Here is a 24,362-nt window from a genome sequence, read left to right on the forward strand (position 1 = left end):
GCAGTTGGTGGTGGGGCATTTGAGTGTTGTAATGTTTGATACAGCAAAATAGTGTGTACAGCATATTAGTTATGAAGCATTCCTATGTTTCATGAGAACACCTGTGAAGCTATTACTTACAAAAGGACTAAAGCATTTCCCAAACCCCTACTCGTTGCATGTTTCCATAGTAGTTTGGCTGTAATTGTATCCTCCTGCTAGGATAACATTCCCAGAAGCTCTGATTGCCACGACTTACAAATGGAAAGTTTTAAAGACAAAACTTTTAAAAACAGGATTATGGAGAAAAAGAATAAATGGGGCTCTTGCATAGTAAGATTGGAAACCAGTGGATTCAGTTCATTCATTGAGTAAGTATATGAAGCACAGACACAGAGAGGTTGTAAGAAAGAGACTTGTCTAAAATCACAGTTACTGTTAGAACTGGAATCAGAACTTGCTCTGACTCGAGTGTTCTGAATAACACCAGAATGCTGATGATTTTCTACTTTTTTTCCCTGTTTATAAAGGTAGTACATAGTTGGCCAAACTCAACAGCGAATAAGATTTTTAAGTCCTCGAGGACTGGAACTATGTCTTAGTTACCTTTTCATTCCCATCATTACTGTCTTATACATTAATTTGTGTTCTGTTATGAAATTGAGTGATATATCTTAGAGACTGAAAAAAATCGTGGTAGAAAGACTTCTTATCTGTCTTCCTTATTAGAATAAGTTCTTTGAGAGCTGGAACCGTGACTTGTTTAACTTTAATGCTCCAGAAACCTAGCTCTTTCTTGCCTTTGTTTACCCCCACCAAGTATTTATTGAGGGCCAGCTGTGTTCCAGGCACTGTTCAAGGACCTGCGGACACACTGGGTAACAGAATCTCATGGAATTTTGTGTTATTAATCAAGGAATCAGATAGGTATTTATAAAAATACAACTTAAGTGGTAAATGGCTTGTATCATCTAACCAGATAGATGCTTATATATGAGGACTGTTGGTTTTATACATTTTCTTTTTATTTATTTATTTTTTTAGACAGTTTTTTGCTCTTGTTGCCCGGGCTGGAGTGCAATGGCACCATCTCGGCTCACTGAAATCTCCACCTCCTGAGTACAAGCGATTCTCCTGCCTCAGCCTCCTGAGTAGCTGGGATTACAGGCGTCTGCCACCATGCCCAGCTAATTTTTGTATTTTTAGTAGAGACGGGGTTTCACTATGTTGGCTAGGCTGCTCTTGAACTCCTGACCTCAAGTGGTCTGCCTACCTTGGCCTCCCAAAGTGCTGGGATTACAGGCATGAGCCACTGCGCCCGGCACGTTTATTTAATTTTTTAATCTAGTCATTTTATCTGAATTTTCTGATAACTTGCAATAGATTCTTTTGTTTTTTTTTTCTAAGTTTGATAAATTTGTTTACCTGGAAAATCAGTATTTTTTCTTCCCTAGATTTATTATATTACTATGGTTACTTATAATAGTAGATTTTTCAATATTGAACTATTCTTGCACTCAGGGTATAAATTCTACTATGTCTTAGTGCATTTTTCTTTTTCTATTTATTTCAGATGTTTGCATCTATATTTTTAAGCAAATTTTATCTATAGTTTTCTTTCATGCTGTTATTCTCAGGCTTTGATATTAGTGTGGTGCTAACTGCAGTAAGAATAGGTAGTTTCCGAAGAAGATATTTAAATAATAATTATATGGAAAGTGCTTTTTTAGTCCAGAGACCTGGCTAAAGGATGTATGTGTGATTTTAATTAGATTAAATTTTTCTAATGCCCCTTGGTTAATTACTTGCTGTAATTATGTAAATGATGTAAATGAGTTTAAATTGTTACTTGGTTGTTGAAAACTTGATTTGAGAATTGCTGTCATATGCTAATTTAAGATAAACACCAATTTGATACTGGACATTATTAGGAAAGATTTAATTATGAAGCTAGAAGTATAAAAAGAACCTTAGGAAATAATAAAATTCTGCCCTTATCATGTAGTCAAATCCAAGGTAATCTCTAGATTTTTGTTGATTTTATTTGCTATTCAGAGAAAAGCATTTCGTAAGCTTTGACAAGCAAATTGTTATTTAAGAGATAAAATTTGTAATATGAATATTGGTATCACTGAAGCAGAAAATGTATTACAGTGCCTTTTTTAATTGATTAAGATTTTATAACTGAGCAAGAGTACCTTTGATCCTGCCTTTTTGCTGTGTTGGATTTTATTTAACCGAAACTGATTTAAATAACTAGTTAGAAAAATTAAAGAGTGCCTTCATATTTGATAGTTCCTAAGGAACTATCAATAGATTGAACTTCCCCATGTTTGGAAAGCATACAAAATACATTTAAAAAATACATTTTATTTTTAAATACTAATGGATGCAAGCCTTTCTCCCAAGGAGGACACAGTCTGTAGGATAGAGAGACATTACATCTGCATCTGGCTAACCTTAATAATGGCAACCCTTATTGCGCAGTATGTTCCAATGGACAGGAGCCTGTCTTCTGGTGCATACTAGAAGCTTAATAATTTTTGAAAAGATCCATTTTCTTTATGGGACTCAGCTCATTAAAATAGAATTCTCCTACTTTTAAAAAAAATGTCTATGTATATCCAAGAACAGTAATACAGGTCTTTAAAAACAGGTCATTGATTTTAGGTATCGCTACTTCCTTTTTTATATTTAATATTTCAATCATTAACCCAGTGTAGTTTGATCTGTTACCCTCTTTCCCTTGAAACTTCTCTGATCACCAGTGGCTTAGTGGTCAAATCCAAGGTACCATCTTTTGCTGTTTATCTTACATTCTTTTGTAGTATTCGATACTGTTGGTCACCCTGTCCTTGAATCTGTCATTTCTTAGCTTCTATAACACCTCTCTTCTCTAGTTCTCCTGCCTACCTCCATTTCTTCTTGGTTTGGATCTTCTTTTCCTTACCCCTTCCTTTTTCTCAAGTGGATTCCGTCCTTCTTTCTCCCATTACTTGTTCTAAGACATCTCTTCTGATAGCTTTAACCATTAAATTTGTATATGAAACTCAGACTTCTGCTGAACTTGCAGTCTGTTGTCTTTTGAACATCTCTGTTTGGATATTCCAAAGATATCTAAAAATAATGGAAGTGGTCCCGTTTAAATATCCTTCGGACAAATTAGTTCTGAAGTACAAAAGAGGCTTTGGTATTAGTTTTGTCTGACAGGCATTCTTATAGTTGTTTACTGAAGCTATCATTTGGAATGACTGGCCTCATTTAGACTTGGAAAAATTAGATGAACTAACAAGTCCATATTATACCGGTTAGGAAGGAGCTCGGGCTTTGAAGTTAATTTAATAAGATATGTTATTTGATTCGTATAAAAATTGGTTTGTGGTAGAAATTAATTAAGGCTATAGTCTTGTTTAAACATGGACTTAATCCAGAGAATGATAGAATAGGCCAGGAGCTCCTTATTTGAGTTTTAACGCTTTATCAATGAAACCCTCCCCTGCCCTCTCTTTTTTCCTCTGGACTAGCAAGAATATTTTTTTTGTCTAACACATTTAAAATTTTTACTTTTAACAGAAATTAGCAGAGTACGGAAAGACATGTACAATGACACATTAAATGGCAGTACAGAGAAAAGGAGTGCAGAATTGCCTGATGCTGTGGGACCTATTGTTCAGTTACAAGAGAAACTTTATGTGCCTGTAAAAGAATACCCAGATGTAAGTATATTTTGTTGTTTTATTCAATTTTGTTCTGCTTCACGTATGTTGGGAAGAGATATATTTGGTGGTAAATACTTAAGCATTATTAGCCACTTTAAAAAAATGCAGTCATCAACTGAAGTGTGAATAATTTGGCATGATAATTTAAAAAATTTCTCTCTAAATATGTTTGCATTTGATTGCTGCTGTGTCACTTTGGAAATGCACATGGTATATAGACTCTTGGGTTTCAAAACTGGATGAGGAATTGTGGAAAGCACTATGGCCTGTCACAGAGCACCAAGCACAACATTGCTCATCTTTAATCTGACCTTCAAGAAGCCACAGCTTGGGCCACAGCATTCTTTCTGTAAAATGAAGGTGTTGGACTAAGTTTCCTTTCAGCTCTAAAATTTTTATTGAAACCACTGATTGTAATCTGATTTTCCCCCATCTTAGTCCATTGTTGAACTATTCTCTATAAGCATCTTGTTGTGAATAGCCTCCTTGTCCTGTATCTGTTAATTTCTAAATAAATCCAGATTCTTTGCTTTTTGTTACAAAGCCCTATATGATACGGTCCATTCTATTTCTCTGGCCTCATCTTAAATGATTTTCCCTCTTCTTTACCACACTGTAGTCACATTGACCCTCTTTTGGCTTTTAGAATAAGTCAAGTCTATTCCCAGTCTTAGGGACCTTTATGTTAGTTGTGCTCTGATCTCTACTGGCTGGCTGCTTCTTGTCATTAAGAATTTAGCTCAAATGTCACTTCAGAGAGGCTTCCCCTGACCTTTTTATTTAAAAGCCATCTATCTAGCTACTCACTGTTTCACGTTGTCTTTTTTTTCTTTGCAATAGCACTTATAATCGGGCATTTTTCTGGTTTATTTTCTCTCTCTCTGTCTCCCTGGAAGAATATAAGGTGTACATAAAATAAGAACCTTGTCTTTGTTATTCACTGCTGTATCCCTCATAATATTGGCACATAACAGGTAACAATACTTGTTGAATGAACCAAGAAAAGATGATGGCTTTTTGCTAAGTTTCAGAGGACTTTTATGAAAGCAGATGAAAAAAGGAGTTATTATAATATCAAAAATATGATGTGCTCTATGATTCTTTAGTTATATGGACAGAATACTAGTCTGTAGATGAGAAATGTCTTAAGTTGAATTAATAGGAAAAAGCTTTGATATTTTACAGTTACATTACAATTTGCAAAAATTGATCTGATACTTTTTTTTAAAGGTTATATACATTTACTCTGGTTTTATAGGTATTTTTGGTTGCAAATACACAAATAGTCTTGGATAATGTAGGAAAAGAGGAGTTGGTTGGAAGATTATTGAGTAACACAGAGGATTAAAGGAATAGTTGGAAAACAAAGTGCCATGTTAGGCTAGGAATCAGGGCATCTGAGAACTTGAGCAGCAGGAGTTTGTGGAGCTTCTCGGTTGAGAGCCTTGCTGACATAACTTGGCATTGGTGCCTCCCAGACTTTATCTTTAAAATTCAGATTCTTAGAAGAGTGAATGTGTTTTGGGCCTTTCTGACTGGGGAAGTGAGGTTACCTACCATTACCTAGACAGGACCACTGTGAGCCTACCCTAGGTATTAGGATTATTCCTAGAGATGGGAAATTGTGATTTGGGCAGCTGTTCCAATTGGGGTCTACTGCTGTTAGGTTTTTCACTATCCTGGAAAGGATAGCAACTGTCTGTTTTGCTTATTTAAACGTTAAGGGATAATGTTTCTGCAGTGGGCATTAACATAGAATATGTAAGACCACAAGACCTTGATAGAGAATATAATGTTAATCTGTCTGGTTCCATCTCTTAAAAAAAGAAATCCTATTCAAGGAAGGGGTATTTATGCATTCTTTAAAAGACATGGGTTTCATACAGTCTTCTAAGTCAGGACTTGAGTCTAGAGGGCACCTGTTCACTATATTCCTTTCCTTCCTCCTCCAGTTGTGACTTCTTGCCACGGTGAACTACTATTACCGACTGGTGTGTTGGAGCATGGCATTTGTCTTGATCGGTGATTCTCAAAACACAGTCCTTGGACCATAGTATCTACGCTTTCTGGGAACTGTAAATGTTCAAGCCCCTTTCCATACTTATTGAATCAGAAACTCTGGGGTAAGGGCGAGGCCTAGCAATTTGCCTGTTAAGCCCTGTAGATAATTCCGATGCATGCTGAAGTATGAGAATCACTCCTCTAATTTTTTTTTTTTTTTTTTTTTTGGAGAGGGGACAGGGTCAGCCAGGCTGACAGGTAGGTGATCATGTACCTGGTCATTTTGCCAGGCATCGTTTCAGGAGGCCTGAAACGGTAAGTGGTGAAGTGATGAATTAAACAGTGTCACTGGTCTTGTGGAGTGGACATTTCAGTGACAAAGACAAACAGTACACAAATGAATCTATAGCTGTAATCAGTGTTATGGAGAAACATAAAGTGGGGTAGACAGATGAATAGTGACTGTGTATGGAAGGAGGTATTCATTTTTAAGGGTAATCAGGGAAGAAATCTCTTACAATATGATGGGAATGGAGAGACAGGAACAGAATGATGGGAGGAAGGCATGAAAACCATCTGGGAGAAAAACATTCTAGGCAGAGTGAACAGCAAGTACAGCTGACTCAGGCAGGAATGTGCTTGGGAAGTGTTGTAAGATGTGAGGTTAGAGAGTTAGCACAGGGGCAGTGTCATGCCGTGGTCAAAAGTAGGAACTCAGATTCAGACTTCTAGCTAGTTTTGCTGCTTGTTTTGTGACTTTGGTACTACACTTGATCTTAACCAAAAGGCCAGGAAGTGATGATGTTTTGTGACTTTAAGCAAATTACTTTTCATTCCTGGTGTTCGCTTTTCTCATTTCTGTAATGGAGATATTAAACCTCTCACAAGATTATGAAGACTAAAGAGTTAATATGAGTGAAGCAGTTGGAAAACATCTTTATGCTATGTGTCACAAGAATGTAAGCTCTATGAGGGCAGGAATCTTTTTGTCTTTCAGTGCTGTATTTCTAGTGCTTAGAATAGTGTCTGGTAAATGGTGTATTCACAATAAGTATTTGTTGCACATATTTGTATGAAACTCATTCTTTCAAATATTGTTAAACTTTTCTTTTTCTTTAAACCTGTTGTCTTTTGCATTTGCACATAGCACGTTACTTACAGAAGTCAGTATTAAGTTAGAGATGTGTTTTGGACTTGGCAGTGCAGATCTCTGAAACTGATATGAGAAGAAAGTCTCAGACTCAAGGTCTGAGAAATGAAGTAGTGCTATAGTCTGTAGCCCTTTGCAACGTTTTTGAAGTTTGGCCTCATGATGTGAGAATGAGAGGCTAATATGAATAGGCCACTGAAAATGTATTAACATTTTTACAGAATTAATATTTATTAATAAAGCAGACTTCTATTGCATCTCTACTGTGTACCAAGCACATCCTAGGTAAGAATATTTAATTCTTTTGAAAAAAACTCTTTGATATAGTAAAGACAATAGGTTTCTTAGTCAGGCCTAGGTTTTGAATTCTGGCTTATCCTCTAATTGGCTGTATTTGTCAACAGTTGCCACAATAATGCTCCATGATAAAACACTCTAAAACTGGGTGGCTTAAAAATAATAATCATTTATTTCTGTGCTCATGGGTCTATATGTTGGCTGAGGGTCTACTGGTTAAGGTGGAGCCTAGCTTGATTGAGGCTAACTGCGTGGGTTTAGATCTTCTCCATTTATGTTCCTGCTGGGCCCAGGCTAAAGCGGGCAGTGGCTGCTTAGGGCATGCTCTTATGGCAGGCCACTGGAATGCAAGATCCAAGCCAAACTGCATAAGCATGTATAAGGCGTCTGCTCTTGTTGCTTTCCATTAGCCCAGTGATTCTCACCTGGTGGCAGTTTTACCTATGGGGACATTTGGCAATGCTGGAGATACTTTTGGTGTCTAAACTTGGGAGAGGGGGTACTATTGGCATCTAGTGGGTGGAGTCCAGGGATACTGTTAAACATCCTGTAATGCACAGGGCAGTCAGCCTCCGTGCACCTCCAGCCCCCCAACAAAGAATTACCTGGACCCAAATGTCAGTAGTGCTGAGGTTGAGAAACCCTGCGTTAGTGATACCAAGTCACTTCATTTACAGTGAGAAGGGGACTGAAATAAATATTTGCCGAAAAATAATTGAGATGATCACATTGGCTTTGAGCATATGCTTGCTTTTTAGAATCTGTTTCTTTGTCTATGAAGTTATAAGGTTCACTTCATAGGATTGTTGGGAGGAGTAAAGGTAACAAATGTGTGACACCTGATAGAGCAGGCACTCTATGGTTTTTGTGATTACACATAAGAAAAATAATCCTGTTCTTGAAGGAGTTCAGTCTTGTGTGAAGGATAAACGATTAAATTATTTAAGACTTTAAGTTTCTCATGCATTCATGAAACTACAGACATGAAAGAACATTGAAGTTATATTTAGACCATCAAATTGTTTATTTGGCTGGTCAGGTTTTCTTGTTTGAATCCATGGAGATGTGTTATAAATGATTATGAATAGAGTTAACTGATTTATTTAAGTAAAAAGTGTTATATTTTGAATGAGTCAGTAATAATTTTGTCATTAAATTTGCCTAGTTATCAATTTCAAGTTGTTAGAAATTGTTCTATAGGATCTGCCAGAGTGGTAGACTTGATAAATATTGGCAAGGTCTAGCTGTTGATGATACTAGTCGTCCTGTTAAATACATGAACAGATTAGATTGGTAAACTGCTTCCTTTGGACATGATTTGATGATTAAATTGTAGTGAGACTTCTTGGAGTTTTATGTGAATATAATTCTGATTTTCTGATGTTTTTAAAATGGGCTTTAATTTTGAATACTAGCTTTGAAAGGCATCTCTTGGGTCTAGGCCATCATGAATACCCATATTGTCAAAGGTTTTGTAAGGTAGACAAATGTCTTTTCAAGGATTGTGTTTTCAGCCTGTAGGATCCCAGCCTGGTTGCTATAGTTAGTAGTTTAGATTCATAATGTTATTCACAGTACACTCCACTGTCTCTCTTATAATAATACATGTTGATGATGGAACATGAGTTGTAAGTTCTCTTTCTGTTTCATTTTCCTGGGTTTGCAAATCAGCTTAGGCTAGTCATAGCTTCTGAGTTAGTTAGCATAGGGTTGTTATTTGTCAGCAGTCTTGAGAAGTTGGTGTCAAATTGGGTGTTGAGCTGGCGTTTGTTTTAGAGGGATTATGGGGAGAGGGGCCAATTCGGTAAGTTATCTTTCCTTAAAGTCTTTGTTCCTTTGACCATTGTGGCCTTCTTATTGTTGAAGGATCAAGAACCTCAGGAGTCTTGATGTACACTACTTTCACTTTCATTCTTCTGAATAACAAATGATATTAAATCAAAATTTAATGATATTCAAAGTCTCCTTTTTCAATACCCAGGTTAACACTTGATTTTTGCCTGAATATGATCGTATTTTGTGAGTGAAAATAATAATGCTTTAAAAATACGATCTACACATCTGTCTTTGATAGTTTGTACAGAAATCTATTTAAAGGTAGTTTTTCTCATAAGGTTAGTATATATTTGTATTCAGTGGAGTTGTGAAGTGATTCAGATTACATATTAAAGTTTTAATTTAGCAGTGTGATTTGATAATATAGGGCATATCTTTATGTTTTAGGTAGGGAAAACTTGATGTATAAGTTCAACTAGATCGGTTTAGTAAAAGCCAATTTATGACTCTTTGTTTTGTTTTGAAGTTTCCTCTTTATTTCACTCTGTAAGGGTATATTTAGGGCCTGTTGTGTACCAAATATTTCATAGGCTTTTTATGGTTTGGGATATACCACATTTCTTAGAATGTTAGTAAATAATTACAGAAAGGGTTACAGGACAGTCTGAAAACAATACATTTTGTTTAGCTGATATTTTTCCAACGTTTAACATTTCTTTAAATAATAAGGCCTCTCTGAGTTTTAAAAATGCAGGCACTTTCTTTTATAAATAATATGTTTTAGTATTCGATAGGAACTAGTGCTTAGAAGAACAAAATGAAAGATGGGGTTGTTAGGGAAGAGTTATTCAGATTAGACAGAAACGTTTGTCTATGGTTTATCTAAAAAGAGTTTCATGTTAGGATCTGCTCTGTTAAAATTACTGCTACAAAGGACTTATGGATAATTTGATATCTACTCATAGGTATTCAATCTCCATATCTCTAAGATTCTTGCTGAAATAGCCAAAGTATGTAATATGGAAATCGAGGAGAAATCTGCTTCTCAGTGCTATCCATATTCCAGGAACATTGAGCTGTTTCTGATAAAGATTAAAGGAAAGCTCAAGGTGATGATCTACTTTCAGCCCAATTTGAGAGAGCAGTGTCTCCGGGAGTAAAATGGCTAATAACAGAGTCTTCCTCATCCTAACCCCTCAGAATTGTCACACATGAAATGGGCTATGAAGCAGTCAAAGGTTATACTGCTTGAACTCTTCCACTCATTTCAGTTCCTGTTTATAAGTAGGTGACCTAAATTTATTTTGTAAGTTAATGAGACTATGTTTTCTTTTGATTTCAATTTGGGCGGAAAAGTACCTTAGTTTTTGAGATCACGTGCCTTTACTTTAGGGATGTTGAGGTTGAGTTTTTCAGCTACTAGCTTTTGAGCTAAATTCAGTTAATCATTTCATTGGGAAAAAATACATATATATTTAAGTAATTTTTGTTTTGTTTTATCTTAGAGACAAGGTTTCACTGTGTTGCCCAGGCTGGTCTTGAACTCCTGGGCTCAAGCAATCTTCCTGCCTCAGCCTCCCAAAGTGCTGGGATTACAGGCGGGAGCCACCGTGCCCAGCCAGAAAACATATTTTATGTCTTAATAAACCCAGGATTTACAACAAGGTAGCTTACAAATAAATTGGGGATTTCTTGAAATCTTGTTTTGTCTGCCATAGAACACTGCTTTTCCCAAGTCCAAAATCAGTGTCATCAATAAGCAGCCTGTCTATCATAAACTTGGGCATCTATTTGTTTCATATTGGTATAATATTTTCTTTATTGGTAGGGAATTGATTGACTTTGAAAACTTCTATGCTGTATTGTTTGGGGTTACAGAACAATGATTGTTTTGATTAGTTTCTTTGTACTTTTAAGATTGCATATAAATAGTATAAATTTGCCATGTTAAGGACAGATTAAAACAAAACTCTTAAAATTTGAAAAGTAGTTAGAACTTGAACACTAAAAAGGATATCTGAATATAAAACAACAAAATTTTGGTATCATTTCTTCATCCTGGAAATGTTTGTGTGTGGTCTGTGCTAGGTAACAGGACACAGGAATATGAAAAGATATAATTGCTCTCATGGTACTGATAGAGCCACAATCCAGGTATGGAATAATGAGAGCTTGAACTCAGGCAATGGCAGTTGAAATGAAAAGCACAAATTAAATAGGGAGAATTTTAAGATTTCTTTATCTTTTACATGTGAAGGCTAAGAATGAGGGAAGGGCCTTGCTGGTATTGCCATTCGTTGAGAATAAAGATGTATGTGATGATTATTAAAGTGGTGACAATCAGTAAAACATATGAAAATATTGAGAAACCAAGATGTGATTATCTGAAATGATACAGTAATGATATGTTTGGGATATATGTAGGTGGGGAAGAAATGATAAAAACACAACTGGACTAATTCTGAAAGTAAACTTGGATTTGAATAGAGTTTCTATAAACTGAGTACTAAACATTTTGAAAGATTAACAATAATGAGAAAACTAACCATGAATTTTTCTTGTTATCAGGGTATATGTTAAGGTCATTAGAAGAGAGGCATTATACTGTATTAAGTGTCTGAACTCTAGAATCAACCTAGGTGTTCTAGGATTTGGGCTACTGATGTAACCTCACATGTATTAGATGTAGGTGGTAGTGGTAAGCACTGTGCAGTGGTGTTTCGAGGATTAAGTGACCTAATGCATCTAAAATACCCAGCCCAGAAGTTGGCTCATACTTGAACACTCAAAACATACTGCAGCATACTCAACACCAAAGAAATGTTGAATAACGTAGTCCTTGCACTCGTGATACTTCGATTTGACACCAGCAGCAAAGGGGAAAAATTAATAACCAGTTATAACCAAAATTTGAAATCTGTGGTATGCGAATTAGGATATCCTAAATTACGGTGTATCATTCTTTGAGTACTGGTATAACTGGATAATAAGCTGAAACCATTCAAAACAAATTCAGGTGAGGAAGATAGATTATCACTCTAGATGCTAAGTAACAATTAGAAAAAAGATTATTTAACCAATTAATAAAAATACGAAGGCAATAAAGGTCAACAAGTGTTTTATGACAAGAGCAGAAGACAGTATTTGTGAGAGTATGAGATCCCATGCACAAGGCCTTTTGAAAGATCCCAAACTACTTTCCAAGCCTTTATTTTGCTGCTACCCATGTTTTCTAGCCACCTAAGCAATTCACTCTTCTGTAAAAATGGCAGGTACTTTTAATTTTTCTTCCCTGTAACACTTCTTTTCTTATTTCTTCCTTCCCACCAAACATGCTCAGCTCCCCCTCATCCCACAATATTGAGCTCTAGTGCTCCTTTTGCTATTTGTATGTGCTTTGACTCCTACAGACAGTTGTTTCCCCTTAGAGTACTTTGTACCCACCTCTTAAGCTGTTATCACATGGTATGCAGTGATCTGCATGATTCTTGCAGGTCATTCCCTGAAGTCAGGAACTCGCTCTTAGTCTTTTATTTTTTAGAAATCTGTGATATCTCGCGCAATACATAGCCCATAGAAGAAACTATGTAGTGAAATTACATAGTGATTTTTCATTCTCGCAGTAAACATTTCCTGGGATTTTTTTTTTTTTTTTAATGGGTGGGAAACTACCTGGAAATAGTGGATGCCAGAGGCTTAAACAGAAGGAATGAAATAATAAAGATCAGAGCAGAAATAAATGAAATAGAGGCCAGGAATACAACAGAAAAGTTCAACAAAACAGAGTTGGTTTTTGAAAAGGTAAACAGAATTGACAGACCTTTAGTTGGACTAACCAAGAGAAAAAAAAGTCAAAATAAATGAAGGAGGAGACATTACAACTGATACCATAGAAATAATAAGATCATAAAAGACTACTCTGAGTAAATATATGCCAAAAAATTGAACAAACTAGAAGAAATGGATAAATTCCTAAAACATACAACCTATCAGGGCCACATCATGAAGGAACAGAAAGTCTGAACAGACCCATAATGGGTGAGGAGATTGAATCACTAAGTGAAAACCTCCCAACAAATAAAAGCCCAAGAGCAGACAGCTTCACGGGCAAATTCCTCTGAACATCTAAAGACGAATTACCACCAACCCTTCTCAAACTTCCAAAAAACTGAGCAGGAGAGAACACTTCCCAGATTCATTTTATGAGGCCAGCATTACCCTTAACCAAAGCCAGATAAGGACATTGTAAGAAAATAAAGTTACAGGCCAATATCCTTGATGAACAGATGCAAAAATCCTCAACAAAATACTAGCAAACTGAATTGAATAGCACATTAAAAGGAGTGTACACCATGATCAAGTGAGATTTTTCCTCTGAATGTAAAAATGGTTCAACATATGCAAATCATTAACTGAGCTACACCAAATTAACAGAATGAAAGATAAAAACCATAAGATCATCTTAAAAGATGCAAAAAAGGCATTTGACAAAATGTAACATCCTTTCACGATGAAAATTCTCAACAAGTAAGGTATAGAACAGTATGCCACAACATAATAAAGGCTATGTGTGACAGGCCCACAGCTAACATCATACTTAATGGTGAAAAGCTGAAAGCTTTTCCTCTAAGGTCAGGAAGAAGACCCTTGCCACTTCCATTAAATATGGTAAGTTCTAGCCAGAACAGTTAGGCCAAGAAAAAGAAATAAAGGCAGCCAGGAGTGGTGGCTCATGGCTCTGATTCCCAGCACTTTGGGAGGCTGAGGTGGGCGGATCACTTGAGGTCAAGAGTTGGAGACCAGCCTGGCCAACATGAAACCCTGTCTCTACTAAAAAATACAAAAATTCACCAGGCATGGTGATGCATGCCTGTAATCCCAGCTTACTCGGGAGGCTGAGGCAGGAGAATCACTTGAGCCCAAGAGGTGGAGGTTGCAGTGAGCTGAGATTGCACCATTGCACTCCAGCCTGGGCAACAGAGCAAGACTGTCTCAAAAAAAAAAAAAAAGTAAAAGACACCTAAATCATAAAGGAAGAAATAAAATTATCTTTATTTGCAGTGGCATAATCTTGTATGTAGAAAAACCCAAGACTTCATCAAGAAATCTGTTCACTTAGTCAAGTTCTGGGATATAAAAATCAACATACAAAAATCAGTTTTCTGTCTATACACTAATAACAAACTATTCAAAAAAGAGATTAAGAGGTCAGGTATGGTGGTTAACACCTTTAATCCCAGAACTTTGGGAGGCCGAAGCGGGCGGATCACCTGAGGTCAGGAGTTTGAGACCAGCCTGGCCAACATGGTGAAACCCTGTCTCTACAAAACATACAAAAAAAACAACTGGGTGTGGTGGTGCAGGCTGTAATCCCAGCTACTTGGAAAGCTGAGGCAGGAGAATTGCTTGAGCCTGGGAGAGACGGAGGCTGCAGTGAGCCGAGATCACATCACTGCACTCCAGCCTGGGTGACAAGAGTGAAACTCCATCTCAAAAAAAAAAAAAAAAAAAGGCCATCTCATTTACAATAGCATCGGAAAGAATAATATAATTAGAAATAATACCCAGGAGGTAAAAGATGCCTGCTCGCTGAAAAGTATAACACTGATCAAATAAATTAAAGATGCAAATAAATGGAAAAATATTCCATGTTCGTAGATTGGAAGATTATTGTTAAAATTTCTATACTTCCCAATCTATAGATCCAATACAATTCCTGTCAAAATTCCATTGGCATTTTTCACAGAAATAGGAAAAAACAATCCTAAAATTCACATGGAACCACAGAAAGCACCTAATCGCCAAAACAGTCTTGAGAAAGAACAAAGCTGAAGACATTGCAGTTCCTGATTTCAAATTATATTAAAACAATTTGCTTCTGGCATAAAAACAGACACATAGACCAATGAAACAGAACAGAATCTCAGAAATAAACCTATGAATATAGAGTCAACTAATCTTTGACAAGGGTACCAGGACTGCACAATGGAGAAAGAATCGTCTCTTCAACAGTTGGTGCTGGGAAAACTGGATATTGACATTCCAAAGATGAAAGTGGACCCTTACTTACACCGTACATAAAAATTTAGTCAAAATGGATTAAAGACCTAAATGAATTCCCTGAAACTATAAAACATGTAGGAAAAAACACTGAATTATAAAGGTATTTGATACTGGTCTTGGTAATGATTTTTCTAGATATTACACCCAAAAAACACAAGCAACAAAAGCAAAAATAAACAGGACTACATCAAGCTAACATGCTTCTGCACAGCAAAGAAACAATCAACAAAATGAAAAGGCAACCTACAGAATGGGAGGAAATATCTGCAAACCTTATGTCTGCTAAGGGTTTAATATCCAAAAGATACCAGAATATTAACTCAGCCCAAAACAACAAAACAGCAAAAAAAAAAAAAAAAAAAAAAAATCACATCACCCAATTTAAAAATAGGCAAATAACTTTTAGACATTTTTTCAAAAGAAAATATACAGATATCCAAAAGGCTTATGAAAAGGTGCTTAACATCACACACACACACACACACACACACACACACACGTGCGTGTACATGCATGAGCACAGTAGCTGTGTGGGTGATGGATGTGTTAATTAGCTTGATTGTGGTAACCATTTCACAATGTATACCTTGTATTAAATCATCACAAGTTAAACCTTGTTCATTATATCTCAGTAAAGCTGGAGGGAGGGATTCAGTCACTAAATTGTAAGTTGTATGCAGCACAGGAACTCATATGTTTAGAACTTTCTCATATAATAAGCCTGACTGGCTGTTGTCAGGATAAATCCCAAAGGAGAAAGTCAGTAATAAAAAACAAAACAGTTACTATTTCCACTTTCTATTTCAACATGGAAGTATGCAGCTTTAAATTTTTGTTTGTTTTTACATAGCCTTGTAAGAAACCTTTTCTTACACAGCACTTGTACGTAACATGTGCCGTGTGTGCTATGAACAAAAATGTTTATAAAGGCCTAATATGTGAAAGGTTTTGCCAAATGTTTCCTGTAATGTTAATTATATTTTATAAATTAGCTATTCCTCCAGGAGATGTATTTAGCCACTTATTAATTTATAAGAATTAATATGAAGGTAACAAGGCATAAGATGCTCGTTTTCCCTCAAAACACAAGACATTTTGGTATATAGTCTCCAACTTACAATGGTCTGACTTAGGATTGTTTACAATGGTTTGAAAGGATATGTTTTCAGTATGCTTCTCAATTTATGATGGGGCCATCTCCAGATAAAACCATTGCAACTGAAAATATCCTAAATTTAAAACTGCACTTTCAACTCAATGGTGGGTTTATTGGGACTTAACTCCATTGTAAGTCAAGGATCATCTGTATTCATTCTGTATTTTTAATTAAAAACAGTTGTGCTGTTAATATATAGACACAACTCTTCTCTCATCTTACATACTTGTATAAGATAGGCCCACTAGTGTTGACTAGATTGGGTGTGGTCCGTTTTTTGTCTTCTGCTAAGTGAAAGACTTCAAAAAATATACATATATGCTTCTGTGAATGTATTTGTTTCATACCCACTGTGTTGCTTATGTGATATAATGAAAGATTTGTAAGGCATCTAACTAAAATCACCCTAGAAATAACTAGACACAATATTTAAAAACATTATCAATCTGTTGTGCAAAAAGCAATCCAAAAAAGTGCATTTTTTAAATGAAAACTTGGTCTCTCCCCTCGTCCCCAAATTTTAGGCACAGATTACACTTTATCAGTTCTTAGAAGTGTTTCACTTGAGGTGCTTTTGGAAATCCATTTTTTATTATCTATTGTGATAATGTGTTGCAGGAGTTTATCTTTAGGGAATTTTAAAAAGGTTAATGGAAGGGTTTTCTATAATGCTTTACATTTTGTCATTGGGAAAAATCTATCATTTCCATTTAAAATGAAGTGTGAGCAGCAATGAACAGCATTAGACATAATTGTTGTTAAACCTCTTCTTTGTAAATTAACATGCCACTTGGCAGAAATATAATTGGTGAGCCACAGAGAAGGTCTGTATTTAAACAGTAGGGTTAATGAATATCTTTTTTTCCCCTTTTTCTTTCCCTTCTTTTGGCCTTTAAAGTTGCACTTAGCTCAGGCTGTTTGAAATGATTTTCTTTGAAAGTGTTGTGACATTGTTTTAATTGAATGAAGCTGCAGAACTGGCGTGATAAATCAACACAGAATGAATTTTAATGCAAGGCAAACGATATTAACTTGGAAATTTGTTGCAGTGGACAAAGCAGCTGCTGTGATTAGTTTTTTTTTTTTTTTTTTTTTTCCATTCTCTACTTACAACAAGGATGACCTCGACAATTTCAGCTGTACTAGAGTCCTGATGGCTTGCACCTTAACATCCTTGAGCTGTTTGTGGCTTCTTGGGGCAATAGTGATTGTTTCATTTTTTAAGGTTAGTAAAAAATTTTAAGGTTAGTAAGATTAGTAAGGTTAGTAAGATTTAATGTGATTTTAACTGCTATACAAACATTTTTAATTTAGTAAATCATAATTGTGAGGATTAATTAGCTGTGGTAGAAGCCCTTTTCTATGTAATCTTGATGTGGTTCCAGCCAAGGAGGGTTAATACATGAAAAGAATGGGGTATGCCAAACAAGGCTCTATATGTGGTCACAGAGTGTAGGGCAGCTGGTTTCACAAAGGGTACGGGTCAAAACCAATTACATATTAGTTATTTGTACTAAAGTATCTCTGTTCATAATGCATTTTTCCAGACATTTTTGGGCCACATGTGAAGTATATAATGTGTATCTAGTTAGTGACAATTTGGAAAAAGATCTGTATAGAGTACAACTATTATTGAAGAGTAGCTGGCAAGGTTACTTAAAGAAATAGCCAAGGTAACAAATATAGTAGAGGCATTTTCACAGACTTCTTGAGAGCAGAGTTTCGTTATTCTCAATCCTTCACATTTACTTCACTCCTTGCCACATAATAAGCCTTAAGTAAATGTTTTGTTGAATTTGAAAATGAAAGGCTGTTCTCTGTTTTACTGAAAAACAGTGGGTGAGTGATAGCATGTAAAGATTATTATCTCTGTCCAGGTTGGAGGAGTGGGGAAGTGAAATTTAATGTAATCTGTGACTTACATAAACTGGTTAAGTGATGATGTTGTAGAAAAAAGTAGGAAGAGCTTATTGGAGATGAACATAAGGCCAGGCATGTTGATAGATTTTCTGTTATGTTTCTTTTTTATTCAGATCCTCATTTCAACATTGTTATACCATACTACCTTATGTCAATTCTAGACCTCTTTAGATTAAAAAGCAACTGCTCAAAAAGTGCCAGTAGACTTGTGTTTGTTAAGGACTGACAAGATAATGCAGGCCAGCTGAGCAATTCCAGGAAAATAGGATACAATAGGAAAAAAAAAATAACCGAACACATCAGAGATTGTGAATCAGCAAGATTGTGAAGAATTACTAGTTCATGGTCTTCAGGAGGTGAGATGATCAAGGATATAACCCTGTTTTGGGGGATTTCTTTTTCTGCTGAGCACGTTTGCAGAATCTGGAGAGGACAGACGAAAGGCTGAGCTTTGGGGGATAGCGTTTGGAGTCTATAATTTGTCTATGTGAACCTCCCTTGCCATGCCCAGCCTAGTCTTCGCTTGGGGGTAGGGACACTGATGGATATGTACTTTAGGAGTAAGAATGAACTAGGAGGTTGCAGGTCCTCACAGAGACAGTATCTCAGCTCAAAATTGTCTATCTCAGTAAGTGAAATTGCATTGATCCTGGGTTGCTAGTAATAGTAGGTGCCTGGCAGAAGCTGATATGTATCTTTCCTGGAGGAAGATATTATTGTCTTTGGCCTTATATTATTTTTATAAGCTATTTAGTTAAGTGTATTGTCTGACACACACTAGAAAATAAGCACACAAGGAGACAAGATGACATTAACAAAAATCTGAAGAAACAGTCTGAAAAACAATAGAAATCCACATACTCTAGATTTTAGAATTTCAGACCCAGACTTTATAAGATCTGTAAGTTTTCTATGTGGAAGGAGACAAGAAAAGGAAGAGAAATGGAAGCTATAAAAGAAAAACTAAGCCAGAAAATTATTTACCTACTATTAACAGGTGGGTTTAACAGAAGATTAGAAGCATTTGAAGAGAGAATTAGTAAACTGGAAGATAGCTCAGAAGAAAATTTTCAGCATAGAGATGCAGAGGGATGGAAAAAAGTAGAAGGGAATGTGAAAAGTAAAAGGAATATAGTGAGAAAATTTAATATATGTAGTTGTAGTATTAGAAGAAGAGGAGAGGTGGAATGGGACAGAAGCAGAGTTTGAGGGAAGTGTGTTTTAGAACTATAAAACCAAAGAAAGAAATAAAGTCACAGATTTGTGAAATTGTGGTTTTCTTTATATTTATCATACTTACTGATAAACATGATAAAGGAGACCACACCTCGGCAAGTGATAATAAAACAACTGAAAAGTAATGATGAGAAAATCTTAAAGCAGCTAGAAGAGAGAAAAGATCACCTTCAAAGGAGCAGCGGGAAGACTCAGTTCACTTCCATTAGTAACAGTGGAATGAATCCAGGAGATGGTGTATAAAGAATCTTTAAGGTGCCCTTCAAAAATAATACATTTTCAGATAAGGAAAAGTGGAGAGAGTTCATTACTAGAAGACGTTCACTAAAGGAAATGCTGAAGGTTGTTTTTCAGGCAGAAGAATGATGATTATTTGAAAAGTTGAAGATGCATAAAGGAATAAAGAGCAACAAAAATGGTAAAATTGTTGATAAACCTAAATGCATATTTGTACAAAGTGAAAATAATGGCCTGTTGAGTTTAAAAGATATAGAATTTGGAAAACAAAGGCATATAAACTGGATTGAGGATAAATATTACACTTTCTGAGGTCCTTGTATTTGTATGGGAAAAGGGTAAAAGTACAAATGAACATTAATGTTTGATAAGTCAAGGGAGCATGTTGTAAATACTAGGGTGAACAAGCATATAACTTCCAAACTAATAGAAGAAGAGAACGAAGAAAATATGTTCATATTTTCTTCGTCCACCCACATCCAGGAAAAAGAGGCAAGAAAGAAAAGAAAATAAGTAGAGGACATAGAAAACACTTAGTAAAAAGATTTAGTAAACCATGTAGTATAAATTGGCTGTTCCTGTTAAAATTCAATGAAGAAGCAACTCATTTAGATGATTTTTACAGGAGTCCTGTTTAAAATAAGGATAACAAAAGTTTGAAGGTAATAGATTGGATCAAGAAAAGACACATAAGAAAATAAATTCTATCTATATTAGTATCAGTGTAAGCTTAATGGCAAAAGTCATCTCTAGAGATAATAAAGAAGGCCACTTCATAATGACAGAAAGATATACACTTGACCCTTAAACAACATGGGGCTGAGGGGCACTGACTCCCTTTGCAGTAAAAAATCCACGTATAACTTTTAACTACCTCCAAACGTAACTACTGATAGCCTACTGTTGACTGGAAGCCTTACCGATAACATAAACAGTTGATCAACACATTTTGTATGTTACATGTATTAACACTGTATTCTTACAATAAAATAAGCCATTGAGAAGAAAATGTTTTTAAGAAATCATAAGGAAGAAAAAATACGTTTATTATTCATTAAGTGGAAGTAGATCATAAAGGTCTTCATCCTGATGGTCTTTACATTGAGTAGGCTGAGGAAGAGGAGGAAGATTCAGGTTTGGTCTTACTGTCTCAAGGGTGGCAGAGGCAGAAGAGGTGATGGAGGTGGGAGGGGTGTCATACTTGGTGTAATATTTGTGGAAAAATGTTCTGTAAGTAGACCCACATAGTTCAGACCTCTTGTTTAAGGGTTGGTTGTAATAGCCTTTACACATATACAGCAAAAATAGAAGTAAAAGGCGAAACAGGTAAAATTTAATCACACCAGACTTTGCATTCTTTTTAAGCATCTATGGAATATTTACAAAAATTGACCATATGCTATGCTGAAAAGCAAGTTTGAACAAATATTAAGGATGGCTATTACATATAACATGTTTGCTGATTACACTGTGGGAAGCTAAAAATCAAAACTACAGGAAATTATTATATGTTGAAATGAGAATAATATATTTAAATATTTAGTAGATGTCATACCTTGACTTTGAATGAAAATGAAACTGCTCCCTATCTGAATTTGTGGGATACAACTAAAACCAGCTTAGAGGTATATGTAAAGCTTTAGATGTATATGTTAGAAAAGAAGGACTACAATAAGCAAAATATTCATTTCAAAAAATTGGAAAAAGAACAGCAGATTAAACGAAGGAAGGGAAAAAGAACAGCAGATTAAACGAAGGAAGTAGAAGGAAGGAAATAATTAAATGAAGAGTAGAAATCAATTAAAGACAAACACAAAATGAAGTAATTCAATATATCAGCTAGCTATCTCTGCATTATAATAAATTACTCCAAAAACTTAAGTAAACCACTTGTTGAGCTCCTTAGTCCTTCTTCCAGTCAGCTGTAAGGTCAGTCAGGTGGTTCTACTTCTGGGAGTTGTGTGGTTGCAGATATTGATGATGACTGGGTCACTGTCTTTCATTCCCCAACAAGTTTTAGTCCAAGCTTGTTTACATGGGGGAAAGGGGCTCTAAGAGAGTAGAACCACGTAAGACTAACACTGAGGCATATCATTTTCACCACTACATTGTATTGGCCAAAGCAAGTCACAATGCTAGCCTAGATTCAGGAGGGTGGGAGGAGATGCAGATTCCCTTTGCAGGTGGCATGGACACAATGAGGGGCAGAGAATTATGGCCATTTTTGAAATCAGTCTACCTCAGTCAACAAAAGCAGGTTCTTTTAAAACACTTTTGAAGACTGATCAAGAAAAAGGAAGATACAGGTAACCAGTCAAGAATAAAAAAATGAGACATCGTTTCAGATCTTACTGGTATTAAAAATAAATTAGGCATCTATTTTAAATCAACAAATTTGAAAATTTAGACAAAATGGATATACAACTTAAAAATTGACATATATGAAGGAATAGAAAGTCTGAATCCATAATTTAAAACTTTCTGTAGTGAAATCTCTAGGCTCAGGTAGCTTCACCAGTGAATTTTATTCATTATTTAAGGAAGAAATAACAGCCATATACAAGCTTATCTGGGGAGTGGAAAAAGGAGGAATACATTCCAACATGTTTTGCTACCAGAATAACCTTGATACCAAAACCTGAGACGTGTATTATGAGAAAGAAAAATTGTGGGCCAGTTCTATTTATGAATGGACATTTCTTAAAAAAAAAAAAAAATCACCAGAATGCCAGGAAACAATTTGCTCAAGTTGGTTTTGCATTAAATTGGTTTAACATTTGAAGTTGAAATTGAATTTGAAATTAAATTTGAAGTTGAAGTTGGTTAACATTTGCAGTTGAAATCCACTGCAATAACAGAATTAAGGAGAAATGTTGTTTTAATAGATAGTGAAAAATGATAAATTTAGATATCCACTTGTAGTTGAGAACTCTTAGCAAACTAAGAAATAGAAGGGAATTTTAATGTGATAAAGTGTATCTTCAAAAAGTTTAAGATTAAACTTTATGGTGAACTGTTGAAACTTTTATTCTTGAAATTTGGAACAAGTCAAGGATGATACACTTTTATTTGGCTTTGAACTCAAGGTATGCTGACCAGTACTGTAAGGATAGCAAGAAAAAGAAATAAAAATATATGATAGGAAAGGAAAATAGAGAACTGTCATTATTTGCAGGTGATGTGATTGTTTAGCATCCAAAAGAATCTACAAAAGATTTATGAGAGTCAGTAATGAAGAAATGCTGGTTGATAGAAAAAAACCCAATTATATGTTCATATACCAGAAACAGAAAATGAAAACTTAAAATTATGATATACGGTAGCAGAAAAAGCCCTGTAAATTTGTAGGAATGAATCTAACAACAACAAAAGTAAAAACAAGGCGCAATCAAAAAAAGCTCTACATTTTTGAGGCTAGACATGGTGTCTCCAGCCTGTAATCCTAGCTCTTTGGGAGGCTTAGGCACTGGGGTGGAGTGGGGGTGAGGATGGCTCGAGTCCAGGAATTTTGAGATCAGCCTGGGCAACGTAGTGAGACCTGATGTCTACAAAAAAGTTAAAAAAAAAAAAAAAAAAAAAGCCAGGCATGGTGAGGCTGAGGTGGGAGGATTGCTTGAGGCCAAGAATTCAAGGCTACAGTGCTCTATGATTGTGCCACTTGCACTTTAGCCTAAACAAAAATAAACGACGTTATTGAGAGAGATGAGAGATAACTTAACCAAATGGAGAAATTTTCACCATGTTTATGGTTTTTGAAGAGTCTATATTATTATGTGATCTCAGTGAAAATTCTTGCAAGTATTATTTTAGAAATTGATGGACTTATTCTAAAATATGTGGAAATGGAAAGGGCCAGGAATAGCTAAGCCACTCTTGAGGAAGAGCAAGAGAGAAGAACTTGGTGTACCATATAATTTACCATAATTAATACAGTATAATATTAAAGCAAAGATAAATAAATGGAATAGACTAGAGAGCTCCAAAACAGACCTAAGTACTGTCAGCTGTTTGTATCCTCAGGTTCCACATCTGTGGATTCAACCAACCTAGGATCAAAACTTTTAGGGGAAATACTTCAAATGGTTGCATTTGTACTGAAATATACAAATTTTTTCTTGTCATTATCTCCTAAGCAATGCAGCATAACAGTGATTTACACTATATTTACATTGTATTCGGCATTTTAAGTAATCTAAAGATGATATAAATTATATTGGAGGTTGTGCATAGGTTATGCAAATACGACACCGTTTTATATAAGGGACTTGAGCATCTGTGAATTTTGGTGTTTGTGTGGGGACCTGTAACCAATCCCCCCCACCCCAGATACCAAGGGACGATTGTGTAGATAAATATTTATGACAGTGATGACACTGGAGCAATTGGAAAAGAGTAGTCTTTTCAATAACATTTCTATTCAGTGACATTCGTATATTTAATAACATTTGGATATTCATGTGAGAGAAAAAAAGAAAATTATAACACAGACATCAATTCCTGGTACACTGTAGATGTAAATTCGAAAGACTTAACAATAAAGCTTCTAGAAGATAACACCAGAAGGTATCTTGGTGACCTTAGGGTGGGGAGAGAGTTCTTTTAAACAGGACACAGAAAACACTAACCATGAAGATAAGGTTGAAAATTTGAACTGTGTTAAAATTAAAAACTTTCAGTCATCATAAGACACCATTAAAGAGGGAGAAGACGAGCCACAGGATGGGAAAAATACTTGTCAGTTGTGTAACCACAAAGTAGAAATCAATAAGGAAAAGGTAACACAATAGAAAAACACAGGAAACTTCAAATGTCCTTCAAAAAATGCATA

General features: G+C 35.5%; 1 protein-coding gene and 1 long non-coding RNA gene across 6 annotated transcripts in view; both read left to right on the top strand.

The window, feature by feature from the left end:
- QKI (QKI, KH domain containing RNA binding) overlaps positions 1-24,362 on the top strand; it is a 159,008-nt gene that overhangs the window by 36,946 nt on the left and 97,700 nt on the right. For all 5 annotated transcript variants that reach the window (XM_034963217.4, XM_034963218.4, XM_034963214.4 and 2 more), the window contains exon 2: positions 3,553-3,695. In XM_034963217.4, the coding sequence (XP_034819108.1) occupies positions 3,553-3,695 (143 nt within the window). The remainder of the gene's footprint in view (positions 1-3,552; positions 3,696-24,362) is intronic.
- On the top strand, positions 5,657-22,828 carry LOC134730537 (uncharacterized). The gene is made up of 2 exons (XR_010112326.1): positions 5,657-17,366; positions 18,175-22,828. It is a non-coding gene; the product is annotated as an uncharacterized LOC134730537 (long non-coding RNA).

This window comes from Pan paniscus, chromosome 5 (assembly GCF_029289425.2).
Source record: "Pan paniscus chromosome 5, NHGRI_mPanPan1-v2.0_pri, whole genome shotgun sequence".
Classification (NCBI taxonomy): domain Eukaryota; kingdom Metazoa; phylum Chordata; class Mammalia; order Primates; family Hominidae; genus Pan; species Pan paniscus.